At 37.9% G+C, this 17,446-nt stretch overlaps 1 protein-coding gene across 2 annotated transcripts in view; it reads left to right on the forward strand.

Annotated features, from left to right (window-relative positions):
• The window catches only part of LOC311441000 (putative oxidoreductase ZK1290.5), a 44,730-nt gene that overhangs the window by 1,501 nt on the left and 25,783 nt on the right, over positions 1-17,446 (forward strand). The window contains exons 1-2 of one of the 2 annotated variants that reach the window (XM_084528617.1): positions 5,884-5,905; positions 10,816-11,064. In XM_084528617.1, coding sequence (XP_084384743.1) covers positions 5,899-5,905; positions 10,816-11,064 — 256 coding nt within the window. In that variant the 5' untranslated portion in view covers positions 5,884-5,898. Of the gene's footprint in view, positions 1-5,883; positions 5,906-10,815; positions 11,065-17,446 lie in introns of those variants that run through there. The other variant, XM_084528616.1, reaches the window with a different exon arrangement.

Raw genomic sequence — 17,446 nt, forward strand, 5'->3', positions numbered from 1 at the left:
AAAAAAATAAACTCAAGACTCACCACACTTGCATTTGTGGCCAAGCTACAAGTACCAAGATCTGCAGCCTAACACAATGGGATCTTTATGGTAGCTCTTCCCACTTACTACACTTTTACAACTTAATGGCTTATTTTTGTTAGAACCTCACTACAATTAGCTAATGTTTGTGGCTCAGAAAAAATCACTAAGCAATAAACCAGAGAAGAACTTTCCTCAATGAGAAGGCATTTTCTGCAGGATTTAAGAGTTGATCGTCTTACCCTTCTAAGCATACAGGCATAACTTATCTGTGGTAAGTCATCTTTGAGGTAACGAGCATGTATGTTCCCTCTTGCTAGATAATCTCTCTACAAAGCTCTTAGGAAGATGAATATGATACATTAAGGTAGTTGCAACTATCCAGTCATGTCAACCGTAATGTGGGCCAGAGAGATGTGCAAGTTACTTCCAAGCTGGTCAAACCCCGTTCACAGAGCAGCTGAGAGCTGCAGTGGGAAACATTTAACGTGTTGTCGGTCAGAGTGCTTTACTCAGGAGAGGGTGCAACAACTGTCTAGGATGGCATTCTATTAAAAATACAATACCTGCTTTTCCCCTTCAAGCTTCAGATGTTAAAAAGTGTTGTTTTTGTTTTCTTTTTTTAAGAATGGGTTTCTATGGCACAGCTGCTTTGGCTTCTTAATTTGTATAGGAGAAGTGCGGTAAGTTTTTCATGGTTTGATGCAAAAAGGGGAGACAGGAACAAGGAAGTTGAGTGTTCTTTGGTTAGTTTACAGTCTCTAGTGAGAATGATGGATTTGTATACCACAGGTTATACAGTGTGCAAAATTTACGATCAGTCTGACAGGTTTACTTGGAGCAATGTGCCAAAATCCATACATCCAAAATTCTGTATTTACTGACATGCGTATTCAGGTTCTGTGTTGTATCTGTATTGTGTCCAGAAGAAGACAAGTCTGCTAGCAATGGTAAAACAAGAAGTCTTTCCTCAGATACCTACCAATTATTTTAAGGCAGCCCATCTTAGTGCTAGAAATATGCTGTATAGCTGAAGTTTTATTTAACAAAGAGAAAGGATCTACATCTTTCTTGCTTATTGCATGATTTTAAAAACTGTTGATAACTTTATATTTCTTATGTTCCAATTACAACAGTTGTTTTAGACGGTGTTATTCACATGCAGGGGGGTCAGACGTGTCTACAGGTAATGGTATTTTTCATTACAGAGGCTTCTTTCAAGTAGAAAGTAGAGTAGGTTTGTCTGAAAATAATTGTTGTTTTGGCGCTAATGCTTGATGTAAGTGTAAAAGTATGCCTAGGAGAGTACACTAGTTCATAATGGCTTTAGATTGCTTTAGAAAATGGGCATGTTTACTGTGCTAAAGGGATAACTATAAGTTTTTTCTGTATTTGCAAGGTTTACCTTAAAAAACAAAACAAACAAACAAACAAAAAGCGAACAGGGCAAATAACTGGTATAAAATGGCAGTTTTGAAGTTGTTACAGTTATGCTTTTGCTTGGGAGCTACATGTTTCCAACTATTGCATACTTTGCTGTGAGTCTTTACTGTAGCAGGGAATTGCATATTCTTGTATTGTCTTGATTTAACTACAGGCTGCTTGGTCCTTATCTAAAGCAGCACTCTTGAAAACGGATCACTTGTCAAAGTTGTACACAAAATATTGTCCTCTTTGGGCTTTGGAAAAATAATTCATACAGATTGTATTGTTCATGGTTACTACGGCTATGTAGGAAGCCTCCACTTCGAAAGTTGCCACTTCCTTCTTTTTTATTTTTCCTTTTTTTGAAGTTTGGTGGGTAAAAATGTTACCCTTTAATGTATTTGGATATAATTCAGTAGCATGAGGACTTTTCTTCCCATAACTAAAATATTAGGAAACTTTTTCAAGGTTAGGTGTGTGCTGCATAGCTGAGTTCAGCATGACATTGCTTCTTGTTGGAAAGCTTTGTGGCCTGAGGGAGACTTGACGATAAAGTTCCTTAGTGCTAAAAAGTATTTCCTTTGCCACTGTGCCTCTCCGAGTGCTTCAGTCTATTTTCCAACTAAAAATAAGCACACCAGTGCATTTTAAAACTTTGCGAATGGGGAAGCTCCGTACGTGACTTTAAAAAAAATAAATAAAATTACATTCGTTTACTACAAAAGTTCCCCAAAACCTCAGTTATAGCCATCTCTTAAGACTTGTTCTGGCTCTCTCGATTCCCTTTAGAAAAGTTTTGGTTTTTTTTTCTTTTCTTTTCTTGAGGAGCTAGGATGTGGGGATAGCAATCATGAAATTCAGGGATTTGGCCAAATAGCATGTGATTTCCTGACAAAATTTGTTGGTGATACCACAAATATACATAGAATGTTTTCTTGTAAAGTTTTGTTTTGTTTTGTTTTCTGTATAATTCTCAAGTTTCAGTATAATTAGTAACTTGCTGAGATTTTAAAACAGAAAAAAAGTCATCGCATGATCCCCTCCTATCAAAGTATAAAATTAATGACATGCTTGTATGAGGAGGGAGGTTTTCCCCATGGAGAAAAGCATAAACTCATTTTTCTCCTCAAAAAGCTATGTGTAATCTGAACCTTAATGCTGAGTAGAAGTATCTTGATATTTCCTTCCATTATGCATTACTATAACATAGTTATCTGCCGCTTCATTATTAATCATAGAGTTGCTCATAGTCATTTTTAAACTTAACTGTGCTCAGAAAAAAGACCCAGTCCTGCTGGGGCTGGAATCGAGTGAGATTTTACTTCTCAGTTCAATGGCAGCAGATTCAAGCCTTCACTTCTTGTTCTCAGCTGTTACTGCCTTTTTTTTTTTTTTTTCTTCCCATGGCTCTTGTTTTTTCATGGCTTCAGTTCCTAAGGAAATTTATGGAACAGTGGTCTTGATACCAAGACCTATGGCACTCCCCCCTATTAATCTTACCCTGTAATAAGAATTGGCTGTTTATTTCTGCCCTTTGTTTTACGTCTCAACTTCTTTTTTTCTCCCCTAGTTCTGTCAGGAGTTTACTTCTCACCCATGGTTACCAAGTTTCCTTAATAGCCTCTTGTGATGAACAAAATGCCACAACTATAAATCTTTGTGCTTCGATTCATCCACCGTTTCGGGAGATCTGACCTTGAGAAGTTGTACTTGAGCTTTGAGGGCTGCCATATATTTAACTCCTCCCGTATGTACGAAACGTGGCCATGGTCCGTGTGGGTACATGCTTGGAGGCAGCGGGATAAAATGTGCCTCCTCTCCTAACCTGACAAAACGTACTGACCTCCTGAAAAGACGAAACGCTGCACAAATGGGGTTCTGAAGGGTGTTAGTGAATGCACCTGAGGGAAAGTGCTGGGCAAGTTTCCGCTGATATCAGCGTACCTAGTACAGAATGGTACAGAAATAAATGTGCTTTTGGTTTGTTTGTTTGTTTTTCTGGAGGAAATTGCTGCTTTGTCTGCTCTTTGTATACCTACAAACATTTGAGACCAACTTTTTATATTTTTACAGGGGATTTTACCTTGAGCCTGATTGTAAAAAGGACAGTTTTCTTAATCTTCAATGCCATATTACCTCATGTGCTCCATTTTCCATAAAAACTCCAAAACCCCTTTAGCATTGGAGTTATATAAGAATGTGAATTAAATAGAAAAAGATTTTAGAAAAATAGAAAGAGATTTAGATTTTTTTTTTTCTAAATAAGCTCAATCTAGAGAAGAACACTTAATGTTCCTGATAAGGACTTCAGGACTATACTTTTAAAGCACTCACATAAAATAGAACTGAAAGAAATTAAAAGTGTATAATAAAAATTCTGTGATCACTTTGTGGCAAATGTGGATCTTACAGTTACCCACAAGAAGCAGAAGAAATGGACGGCCTAAGTATTAGTTAAGTGCACTGTAGTGCCAATAATTACTGTAGTAAAGGCAATGCAGTTCAAGTGAACCTTATAGATTCGTGAGAGTAATTGTAGCCACAGTCCCAAGGCTCACTTTCTGAGGAAAGACATCATGAAGAAAGTGTAGGAAACTCTGTTGGTAACGCTTTCAAATCATACAAGCTTAATGGCTCATTAGATGAATGAATTATTTGTAGCCAGCCTGAAATGAGCGGAGGAGCAAGCTCCAGGGTATTTAACTTTTGTCTTTCACCATGTTTCTGTAATGTAGAAAAATGATACAGAACTTGATGAAAAAAAAGCCTGACTTTTATCTTTCAGCCTTCGTAGCGCAGATTTTCGTTGCCGTACCTGTTTTCTTTGCCAGAGCTCCGTAGCACAGTCCTGGCAGCACTGAGTGGTGAGCTCAGGTGCTGCTGTAACCAACGCTGCAGTGGTGCCTCGTGCCTCCAAGTGGGGAGGAGGGAGGTGCTGGTTCCTAAACCTCCTTCAGTTCTTCCAGTGGTTATGCAAAGTGCCTCCAGCACTGAGTGTAATACAAAATCCTCCTGACAGGGGGGAGAGAGGAGAGAAAGGGGATTGGTATCCTTGTGGCTTTACATCAGTTTCATAACGAAGCGCTGTTGCCTAGGCTTAACGCCTGAATGGGTGGACTTTGCATTCTGGTGCACGCTGGTCTGAGGGTGAATGTGCAGCATGAGAGGAGGGGCTGCAAGAAGCATCGCTTAGTATCCGAGCTTTGAGAAAATACATCTTAAATTCTTAGATGATGGGGATAAAAAGCACTTGATCAAAACTGTTCGGTATTGGATAGCTGCGTTGCTGCTGTCCTTTGAACTTGTGAATGCCATTAGCCACCAGTGGGATGCTGCAAGGCTCGCACCTTCCAGTGCCATCATTTCTCTGTAGTCTGAGTAGGCACCATGGGCACTATGACGGTGTAACAAAGTAGCCATCAGCTTGAACATCATCTTCAATGAGGGTCTTACAATAATGAGTTATCATACATGCATTTTCTTTTTGTCAAATCACTATAAACTGCAACTCTGTTTTTTTCTGTCGTATTATCTTTACAATATTTTTAATTGGTGTTGAATTATTGATCTAAGGTTAACTAAGCTTTTTAATATTGCTATCCTTCTACTTAATTGTATGCTGATTATGGTTAGTTGTAAATGATACATATAATTTATTCTTCAGTCAAACTTTCACAGTGGCAATGATTGTGGTAATATGCTACTTAAATGCAAACTGCGGACTTAGTACTCGCATCTCTTTTTTCCTTTTGATCATGCTTTTTTGTATGTGTGTGAAAGTTGTTTGAAGACGGAAAATTGTGTCACAGGTCTGTCATTTGTTGTGAAGTGTTTCCAAATTTCTAATACTGTGAATCAGTTGATGTAATCTTTATCAGACAGAGTAGTTTAGGAAGATGTATAAGAAAGAAGGAAAATAACACTAATAGTTGTATTGGGTCTCTTTATTTGCTGTATAGCACGTATCATCCTTACTAGTTATGAAGCTGAAAGTTCTATCAAGGTATGATAAGTACTGGAAGCAATTTCAATGGAGTTAACAGAGGGAATTGAATGAAAATCATTTAAAACTGGTTCACACCAGCAATTCTTCGTGCACTATTAACTGCTAAGATCTAGTCACAAAACATTATTCCGAGGAGAAAAGGTTTAGTGAACCTTAGAAATTGGATTTGATTTATGCCAGAAAATCTGCCTTTTCACTGCTTGAGATTTCTATGGAAGGAAGCCACAGTCTTTTACCAAACGGTTTCTAAGGTAACATCTTATAGCAGAGCATCTGAAACCAATTTGGTTGTTAATGAGAAATAGTTCTCTCAGTGGTGGGAAAGTGGGGAGTGAAAGAAAAGGCTTCAACATTTGGCAGTCTGTCTGTAAGGGCATTTAAATGTGTGCTGCCGCTCTGCTTATGAAATTTCTACGTGAATTCCACATTCACAGTCCACCTTTCAAATGACAGGTCGGGGTTTGTCCTTCCATATACATTTAATTAAGAAGTTATCAATGATAAAAAATACTTGTGTATGACAGCTGGATAATTTAAATAGCCGGCATTTTCATCTGGAAAGACCTTTATTCCTACAGGGGAAAAATAATTGCTTTTTTGGGCGATAGTGTATTTTTCCTGCCAGAAACGCGTCCTAGTGAATTGGTGGTTTCAGAGCTGCAGCACCCCGCTGGTGATGGGTGCTGCCTGCAGAGTTCCTGGGCTCGTTGTGGGAACCATCCCGTGACATTGCTTTCATAACTCCTTTTCTAAAGTTGTGTCTGGATCAGCGATGCACCTTAATGTTACGGTAGGTGATCTGCATATCCTTCACCGTCTGACCCTCTTTGGGATGGAGGGAATAGAGTACTTCTGTCAACAGTGGCTCGTTGCCACTTCTTCCTTCCTCTCAGGAAGAGCGAAAACTAGTAATTCTGGCTTCCCTTTCCCTGCATACATAATCAACATGTTAGGGCTCTCTCCTGCTCTCACAGCGTGCCTAGGCTGTATTCCCGCAGTCTGTTCCTAGGTGCCTGAGGAGCACTGTGGAGCTGAAGATCCTGCTTGCATACTTTCCTTCCTCTTCTTATTGAAGTCTGAGCTTATTATAACCGAGTCACAGAGGAGAAAAACAGCCCCAGAGTGACCCCTTCGCACTAAGCAGTGGATTATATTTAGCAAAAACATCTGAAACATCAAAGTAAAGCTTCAATCAAAAAGAAATAGAAAAAAAAAAAAAAGCAATATCTAGACAGCTTTTACAGAGTCAAGAGAAACTTGGTGGTAATCTCTAGACTTCAGTCAGGTCTGTTAGCAATATCTTAGCATAGCAGTGTTTGAATAACATGAAGCTGTGCTTGCAGAATTGTTGTAATGCTGTAAAATGTGTGTCAGTGCAACTTCAGACCTCTGTCGAGTTCTCTGGTGAATCTCCTTGTACCAGTGTGCTCCTACTGTCGGGAAGCACCTGCTGTAGTGCAGTGCTCTGGGGGCCTCCCCACTGTCCCGTGAGGTCAGAAGCCAATTTATGCCTGTACAGCCTGTACAGCTGCAGCTCCTCTTGCACCATATCCGTACAAAACCACCTTCACCAGCAGCTGGTTGTCAGAGCTGCTCCATTAGGTACACGTTGTTAGGTGACACTCTCGGGATCTGAGTAAAGATGTCCAAGTTATTTCATAAGATTGGTTGTGATTAAATTTGAGTGTAGCCACATTTCGTAACTAGAAATGCTCTGCAACTGCCTTATGAAAAATATGGAGAAAGAGAGCTCCATAACAAGCTTGACTTTGATTTCACTTGCTGCAAAGGAAAACCCCTCCGCTCTCAAAAGGAAGAGAGGATGCAATGAATACTTCGTCATGCGATGCTAAATTTGATATGCAGGGTAACTGACCCAATTAAGAAAAAACTGAGCCAAAATGCAGCAGCAAGAACACTTGGGTTCTGTGCTATGCTTACAGAAAGTCAGTGTGACCTTATCTGCTTGTGTAAGAGCAGCACCGGCGATAGCTCTGGGGAACATCAGGGAAGAAGGGCTCCAGGAAACGAGTTAGTGGAGAAGGACTTTCTGATCTCTTTGTGGTTGGCTTGAATACAACTTATTATCTTTTTTGTTTTAGTAAAAAACAGGGAATATATCAAATTATTTAACTACTGCTGCTGAAAGGGGGATTTTTCTTTCTCTATTTTTCTCCCCATTCCTTGCCTGAAGTCTTGAGTTTTGTTTTCCTCTGGAGAGTTATTCTGCTTCCTGAATAATTATAAAACTATACGCTTTTTGGCTGTTCAGCGCGCTGAATCAGCTTGTCAGGGAGTCACATGAATGCAAAAGTAGGTGAAAGAAGAAGAGGAAAGACTGGCAGCCTCTTTCAATAACAGTAAGCAAGGACAGTAAGTAAAGGCTGCCTGTCCTTGAGCCAGTCTACAGAAGAGGCACACCATTCTGTGAATGGCTCAGCAGTGAACCTTGAAACGTGTTGTGTGTTCATTTGCTGCGTGTAGGCAGCATTTTATGTTTGATCATGTCATAAGATATCAGTGGAATCAAGTTGTACTGACACCAAAAACTTCAGTGTATTCACAACGTGAAATTGGTAAAGATGCATTACATGGCCCTAATGTTGATGTAGTGTTGAAATAATACCAGTAAAACTAATAGAACAAGGTATTTCAAGCTTATTATGGTATATAGTGAGCACGTAAACATCAGTAAAAGAGTGTTTGATATTTTTCTTCTGAGAGTTTTCTTCTGAAGTGACTACTTAAAGATCAGCCAGCAAAGGAATGGTATTTTTCTAGGTGTTTTGTTTGTCAGCTGGGTGTTTTTATTGCCTACTGATGTCAGAAGAGAATTAATCTGTGAGATGATCTCTGAACATCCAGCCCGCAGTTTCTCTAATGTAAACTCTTTTAATGTAAGTGGTTGCACTGATTTCAAGTAGCCATAGTTATTCATATCAGAGGACATTTTTATATTTTCAGATAATATTTTCACAGATTATGAAGACATTAGGTCCCCAGAAAGTGAGAGAGAAAGTAAGTCATGTTTCTCTTTTTTTTTGGGGGGGAGGAAGGGGTAAATAGTTCTTAAGCATTTGTTTATTTAGTGCATCAGGACTGTTGTAATTCATCTTGAGGAACAGAAATTAGGATAATTCCCCCAAGGGTAATCTTGGTCTCTATTTCCTCCTAAACAAGTGTGCATGCCGTCATGGAATAGGGAACGATAACAAACACATCCTGAATTTTCCTTCTCTCCCACTCTCTCCCTTTACCTTAAAAGGGTTAAATTAAAAAAAAAAAGAAAAAGAAAAAAAGCTGTTTGTCCTAAATGTTCTTACTGAAATCCATTATGCATGAAAAGAGTCTGAGTTCATTTGCAAGACCTCTAAATGAACTCCATTCATTCTGTGCTTAGAGAAGTCCATTCAGCCAGAAACAGGCATAATAATTGCAACCTAATTTATTTGGCACCAATACCAGATTATTAAAAGGGATTCTTATGAAAAAGTATAGTAATTTTTCTATGCCAGTTATATAATTTTTAATAAAATTCCTTTAGTATCTGAATAATGTAATAATTGCATGTGTGTTCTATGTGTATAGATGCATAGAAGCTGCATTCATCAAATTCTTAAACATTTATGAAGACTGTGAAATTGCAATTTTAGAGGTGTGATTTGAATTAGCTTAACTTATTTTTTGGTGTAAAGCAAGTTGTAGGGACATTATCTGTAGGTGGTTCAGGAATTAAACCAGTTACAGTATTTGTCATAATTAATGGCAATGGAGAAAAAACTCTTCAAAATTTCCTGTCTTTTAAAATATTGTAACTTTGTATGCTTTAGAATGGTAAAATCCTTACGAAATGCTTGTCAGAATTGTAGGAATATAATAAAATCTATGAAGATAAATCAAGAATTGAATACTCCAAATTTTGTACATCCTAAATGTAAGCAGGGGTTGTCCCACTGTGATCAGCGGAATTTCATGCTCTTCAGGAGTCTGTGTATCTCAGACCGTATTATAGCTAACATGGTTTGCCAGTGGTGAGCAGGATGATACAAGTAGCGTTGACTTTCCTTCTAAGATTGGGAATGAACAAAAATGATGAGCAGTGAGGAGAACCTGGCTTGTTGTACATGCACGAGGACTTTGTAAGTGCTCGTGGGCATTCTCTCGCCAGTTCAGGTATGGGAAGCGCTGTGGGTGCATCTGAGGTAACTGTGTGTGTGTTTCCTTTTTCTGCCCCTCTGGGTGAGCTTACGCACTTGTTCATTTCATAATGTGCAGATAGTGGTGCTTTATGTACAAATAAACACCATGTTTGGAGGGAAAGAGAAAGTTGTCAGTGGATACAACTTTCATTTGATATTATTCTTTGACGTGTAGTCCTTCTGCAGATAGCGTTGTAGCCATCCGTGTGCTGACTGCAGTTCCTGGAATTAGGGCCTCTAAGTACCAGGCATCACCTTAGAAGCTGGCTTTAATAGCTGACGGAGCATTTCCTCAAACAAACTGTAGAAAATACTGTTTGTGGGAAGTCTGACTGGGGGTGAATGGGTGAGGGGCTCACGGCAGGAAGAACAACTAACAGGAAAGGGTAAGTAGAAATATCATCCTCCTTGCTCTCAACCAGTTCTTTATCTGACGGTCCTCCTGCTGGTTGCTTTTCCTGCTGAGTCTCCTCCTCCTTCCGTCCCCTTGACAAGCAAAATACACTTTTTGTACATCCAGTGAATACCTACACAATGAGAGTGGCTTGACTTTGTTGCCGAGGCTCCCTGTGCACCAGTTCTCTAACCCCTGTGCAGGATTCCATTGTTCTGGTTACTGCTGAGCCTGACGTTATGTGAGTTGCACCTGCAGCACGGCCCAGTCTGCAATGGGTTCCACAATGCAGTAGCAATGTGAAACTACCAGGAGTTCAAAAGAGTAAATGCTTCGTGATATGCTTTCTGCAATGTAAATTGTTTTTAAGTTATTTTGTTTCATGCTGTTAGTGTTTCATCTGTAAATGTTGTGCTCCTATATGAAAATAAAATGTCATATACTGGTTTTTTATAAGGTATATATTTTCTGTTTGATGTTCTTCATTCAGCCTGACTTATGATCTCACTTCTTTACAGTTACTTCTTTATTTTTTTCTGTTTTCTGATCAGCATCAACAACCTAGCATCTTACGTATTTTCACAGCCTGGAGATGTGTAAGGGCACACTGCCTGTCAGTTCCCATTTCTTTGCTATGTGAAGTGAGAATTCAAAAAGAAGGTTCTGTGACAATATTAATTTAAAAAAAAAAAAAAGTGGGGGAACAAACAATCAAAAAAGAAATATGTCACTCATAATTCACTTCTAATTTTCTAATTTCTTTTGTTTAGGTACTTCCCATCAGGGTGGCTATTCCCATGATGCTGTGGTCCATGCATTACAGAAATGTGGCATTCGTCATATTGACACGGCAAAAAGATACGGCTGTGAATCTCTTCTCCAAAAAGCCATTAAAGAGAGTGGTGTGAAGCGGGAGGACCTCTGGATAACCACCAAATTGTGGCATAGTGATTATGGCTATGAAAACACAAAAAAAGCCTGCTTGGAGTCATGTGAAAGACTTGGTGTTGACTATCTTGGTATGAATCTTTAATATAACTCATTTACCATGCCTTCTCTGTGAATGTTTGGAAAGATGAATGAATTCTTGTAAAACACTGTAGCACAGGTGGGTAGATTACAGTAGCCAAATTCTGCCTTTACATTTTTGCAAATTTCTTGTTCTGTTTATTCTCTAGGAAATTTGCATACCTGTAACTGAGATCACATAATTTTTCCTTGTTGCAAATCTTTTAAAACAGATTAAGGTGTTTTTTGTAGAAATGCATTCCATTGTTAAATTGATTTGAGGATCTACTACAAGTGCTATATATTTTGCTGAAAACACTCAAAACCTAAAAAAGAACAAGGATTCACAGACTTGACAATAATTTATTGTTAAGAGGGACACAAAAATGCCTAAGCTCTTGTGTGGTCTGCTAAATCTCAGAGAACGAGAGTCCTTTCTACAAGTTATTTTGCAGGATTATTGACAGTTCTAAAAAAATAGCTAAATAACTGCCTTTGGTTTGATCTGTCTGCTGCAATATACTTCAAGGAAAAAGTTAGAAGTGTCTATAAGACTTGAGAAGACTAAATTTAACAGAGTTAGACTTAGTTTTAAGTATACCCTGGTCATGACCTTCTGATAGTCAAAGATGTGATATTTTTACTACTGTTTGACAGGCAACAAGCTGCAATAGTGACCTCAGTTAATTCTGTGTAACAGATCATAAGAGTGGTGGAACCTGATAAAAAAAAAAAAAAAAAAAAAAAAAAAAGATTTGTTTTATACTGGTTTTAACTTCTTCCTGCCTAGCTAGAGCAATCAAAAGAAAGAGAAGGGAGAGAAAGATGAATTTAAAGTAATAACCTAAAATAATGACACTGGTAGAGAGTGTTAATGTGGACAATCAAGGAATAATTGGTTGAACATTATATGTTAGTGTCCTGAAAATGCATATATGCTTCTCTTTCCTCACTCTGTCCACCTGTTACCAATAATCAAACTTTAATGAAATGAACAGCTCTTTTGAAGTACAGATTTTGTGGAATCATTTATTGATAGCAGCCGTGTGCTAGATTTGCTGGCTTTTTTGCCTGGTACATTTCAAGATGAAGAGGCAAAATCTCTGTCTGTTAAAGACTTTGATTTTTATATGCACATCTTTGGCTCCATTTCTAATGGAAATTTATCCCTGAACTGCCTGCACAAGTACAGAGTAAATCAGAATGAATTAATATTTCTTCTTCTCTGTCCCATGCAAATACAAGTCACTGCAAGGAGACTCTCATTAAAAAAAAAAAAAAAAAAAAAAAGTTTCTGTCCTTGGTTTTGTCCTCTAAACAGAGAAATAACATGTTTCCTTCTCTCTGCATTCTGTTTGTTATGTTTTGTGTTTGCTTTCTTTTTTCCTGTGCTTTCTATGGCACTGGTACTGAATGCCAATGAGAGGAAAACTTGACTCACTTCCAGGAAATCATTCTCAGTGATTCCTTTCAGTAATTTGCTTTTTTCTCAGGTAGCAGACTGGTTAAAGTAGGTGCTCGCACAAATACTCAGCTTGGATATTGCTGCTAAGCAGAAGTTTGTGAGCTGAGGAAAAAATATTTGAGAGCTAGAAATGCCCTAATACTGTCACCAAGTGAGTGACTCCGTGGTCTGGCATAAACAGAACATCTTATCTGTCAGATACTTTCAACTCAGACTTCTTTTGCTCACATTACAGAGACAAATTTAGAAGTTATTACAAGTGCCTGCACAATTTACCACAATATTCAATGCTTTTTTTCTTCTTTTTTTTTTTTTCCTCCCCAGTCTCCTGTCTTCCCTCCTTTTCTAACTCTGCTTTCTTCCATTAATGCGGAGATGTTTGAACAATTTATAAAGGTCTTCCTGAACGACCAGTTAGTGGAACACAGGGAGCTAAACCGATGCTGACTTCAGTTTGTTTTAACTTCATGTTTTGTAAACCACGATGAGTTAGGAAATGCTTCATGTGCAATTCACAGATCTGTCAGTGAGGATGGTGACCTCCGCCAGAGGGATGGGATGACAGATTAACAGTTAGACACAATGTGATCTGCTGTTGTGTCAAAGAGATAAAGTTGAATTCTCTGTTCTGTGCTACAAGTTCTGGTGAAGGAGGCCCTTAGAGCAGGTACAATGTGTGGTATGTTTTACGGGGTTGGTAAAAAGCATCATGCTTTAGGGAGCCAAATATCTTCTATCTGAACACACCTGAACTGGAAGGTGCTATTGGAAGGATTTTCAAACAAGAAGTGGAAGTACCTTGAAACATGAGCTTTTCAAGTGTTTCACAAATGTTTAGAGTAAGGGCTTTTTGTTGGAAATTTTGAGGCTTCTCACAAGTCTTAACAAAAGTAAATAGAATACAGAAGTCTGGTTTGCAAATACAGTTATAAGCTTGTAGACTTGAAGCTTAGATACCTTAGCTCTGCTTTCATTCATACCTGCATTTTACATCACCTTTCTGCTGGCCAGTCTATGCAATAGAGAGGGCATGAAATTCAATGGCAGGAAAAGTTCTAGTAATAACAGCAATTTGTGTCCCAGCCTGTTGAGGAAAGTAAATTATGTAGTTACAAGCATGTGTTACAAGCATGTTCTAGCCAGCAGTTTTTCTTTGAAATAGAAATATGAAATGTGGAGCAAAGCATTACTCTAAATTTGAATTTCCTAATTTCATCATATATTAACCAAATACATGGTGGTTACAGCATTTCCAAAAACATACATGGTTCATATAGAAAATTGCAAGATCCCAGATAAGTTACACCTTTATGTTAGAGGGAAAGTTAGCCATTCAGGGCAGTGAAAAAGGAAAAGCTCCAGGGGCCTGGCAGCTGATTGTTCAGCTAAGCTTTGTTCCAAGGAAAGTCTTGTTAACGTCTCCTTGAGGACCTCGTAGGCTACAGTCCATCCATGCAGACTTTATTAAAGATGTGGTGAATACTAGTTGATAAATCTGTGTGTTAGCTGTAGAAAATGCCAGCTGTTGAAACAGATTTGAGGCAGTCACTGCTTTTTAAGAGAGTGTTCCATGTAAAGCATCATTATAAAACTTTTTTAGTAGACAGTTTCAGGCAAGTGGTATTAGGCGAACAGTGTTCCAGAGGTTTTGTTCGAATCAGGAGATTGTATATCCATGAGAAGCTGGAATTTTTTTCTTATTTGCGGGCAGTGGTTATAACAGAGGTTCCCCTTGCATTTTCTAAATGCGGTCCTCCAACTAGCAGTCACAGTAAACCAATATGAAATGGCAGCAAATGTTACAGGTTTGGCAGTGGCAGAATGCATTCCTTAGGATTTAGATCAAACCTCCGAAGTAACTTCTTCTTGAATGTGATTTGTGGGTTACTGAATTCATAAACATTTTTTTTTTCCTTGTGACTGTTCTGAGCTTGTCAGATTCAACCAAATTTAACCTATCACAGATCCACATCTGGAGTTGGGCAAATCTTTGTCGTATCAGCATATTCAGTTTAATAGGTCTCGGTAATTTCTTGCATCTGAGTGATGATAATACACCCAGTTCAGATCGTGTATTAATTCAGGATGTTTTGGAAGTTACTTATTGTTATATAGAATACTCATGAAAAAAAGTCTAGGCGTTGCCATTGCATTGAGATAACTGCAAAACATTGAAAAATGTGGTTTTGCTTTTAGGTTTGATATGATCCAGGGCCTGTTCTTCAAAAGCGGGTTTGTTACAGTGAGTTCTGACTCCTTCTATGTGCGTGTCTGTATACACTATATAAATATAGATATTTATATATATAATGTTAGCAATTTGATTAGAATCACAGACTTCTACTTCCACAAGATGATTAAGAGGAACTGTGTTGATTATAAGTGCCACAACCGCTGAGAAGTTATAAGTGTTTTAAATGTGTGAAAGCAGTTCACATATGAATAGTTTTCCTGCAGCTGTGTTTTGATGTTTGAACCTTAGGCCCTCATTTACTACCGCACCTCACCACAGCCTGGTTATCTTTAAGGCATGCTTTTAAAAGTTGGTGAATACAAAACTTGATTGTGATTTTCTCAAGCGCATACCGTGAACCATTTTTTATTTTGAATTAAGTTTATTTAAAAAAGAATATGGTTGGAAGAGACCTCAAAGTATTTGTTACCCACCACTACAAGACAAAATTAAATCTATATTTACATCATTCTCAGCAGCTAAAATGTAGTCTGTTCTTAAAAACCTTCAGTGGTAGTTGTGCAATTCTTGGTTAATGGAATCTTAAGCTATTTTGATAAATTATTCAAAACTAATTTCTTGCCTCCAAAATGAAAATAACAGTGTTTGTGTTCTTGTAATCCCCCAGGGGGAAATACTTTCACCAGAAAGAAAGTGTGGGGGTGCAGGTGTGAATGTGTGTAGAAATGAAGACGAAATAGTAGAGCTCGGTTAGTGAGGTGCTTACTGTTCACAGTTCTTACGTAAAGTTTTCTAACATGCAGTAGGAGTAAGCAGATCCTCACTTGAAATAACCATGCTTAGTTTATTTAAGTAGGGTGGCAGCTCCGTTGCTCATTGCAGGGTACATCATACTGTGCTATTCCTTCCACTTCTAGCTGTGCTGTGGTGGTTGGTGCTTGCCTGGCAGAAAGACCATTCTGCTCTGTGTATCGGAGATAAGGTACCTTATCTCTGCTTTCAGGAGCACTGCTAGCAGTCAGGACTGCACTCGGTGATCCTGTAGATGTTTTCTAATCTTAAATGTGTGTGTTTCTAAGTGTGTTTTTTATTCCAATAAAAAGCCTAAATTACAATGAACATCCTAAGATGATATGGACATCGCATACACGGTACCATCGCCTTTCTAAAGTAACATGCCAAGAGCTAATCCTGTCTGCATTGAAGAGGTCTCAGACACTAACACAGGGAAAGATGATGTACTGCATTTGTGAAATGTTCAAGAGATCCTTCAGTTCTCAATGCTGGTTAAAGTCATTCTTCTGAGAGTTCCATAATTTCTTGGGCTGAGTACAAAGCATCTTTGTACATGGAAGTCTGTGGTGTAGCTATTTTTGTAAATGTTTACAAACTGTGATGCTTCTAGATATGCAGGCTTTTGGAAAAGTAGCTTTTGGTAAACTTTTGCTGAAGTTGATGATTTTTTTATTCATACTAAATGACTTGTTTCTGCATAGTTAAGTATAGTAGTCCTACTTGGAGAGCATAACAAGCAGGAATTAAAGGTAGGCACTTCCTCTGTGTTTCAGTGAGGTAGGTATCTGATGCCAATAACTTACATTTACTTTATGGATGACATCTGCCTAATCCAAGCAGAAGAGTTTAAATTGAAGTATGGTAGTCTCTTTGCAGTAAATGCACCAACGGCATATGTAATTTAAGATAAAAAAATGAACATGTGATATTAGCAATTCCAAATGCTAATCATTGGGATTGCTTCTAATCATTGGGATTGCTTCTAAGACAGTGGAAATTTTAACACAAACTTTACATGCACAAGAATGAGAATTCAGTATTCCAATATTAGTTATCAGCTAAAGTCTAAAGAAATTGGTATTTATTCCAATTCCAATACCTTATCTTGGTATTTTTTCTTAATAACTACAGCAGAAGAATGAGTAACTCTTTCTTTAAATGCGACACAAATCCAGATTCTGCAAATCATTATATGTAAACAATATTTACTTGTCTGAGCAATTGAGATTGAAAGACTAGTGCCTTACCGATATATGAGTAAGTGCAGATTTAGCTCATGATTTTTTAGATACATCCAAAATCATTTTTTCTTACATACACCTATAACGTATCTTAATCTACAAAATTTTGTACTGTTCTAATTAGATTTTTAGTGTAAGCAAAATACTCTGAAGTGTTGCAATGATGTACCGAAATGGGAACCAGTGTATTATAGAGAATTTTATGCTGGCTTGTCCTTTTAAATTAAGGTTGAATTCGTGTTTATAGAGGCGGAAAGCTAATATACCAGCCTAGGAGTATATTAGTCATTATTGCAATCGTTAAATATGAATAAAATAAAACTATAGCAGAGGATGTGTTTTCACAGAGAGATCCTGTAAATGAATGATGTGATACATTTAAAGAACAAAAAACCCTTTTTATTGCAAACAATTCAATTTTTTAACTTTTTTACTCTGTATTTGAACTGTCTAAAAAGGCGTATTATAAAGCACAAAGATCTCATTCATGAATTTGTTTCTTTTTCCTGTTTTGTGTCAGACTAGTATATGAGGTAGAGGCCAACACCTCTTTCCCTGAGATGCCTGAAGTTTGAACCTGTGGTTAGGATTTAAGAGACACTCAAACAACTACATTTCTATTTAAGTTTCTCCTTCAGAATGATAAGCAGCGTCCACAAACTTAAAAAGGAGTTGTAGGTCCTGTCACCTTGGAAATT

This window comes from Aythya ferina, assembly GCF_964211825.1.
Source record: "Aythya ferina genome assembly, chromosome: 8".
Classification (NCBI taxonomy): Eukaryota; Metazoa; Chordata; class Aves; order Anseriformes; family Anatidae; genus Aythya; species Aythya ferina.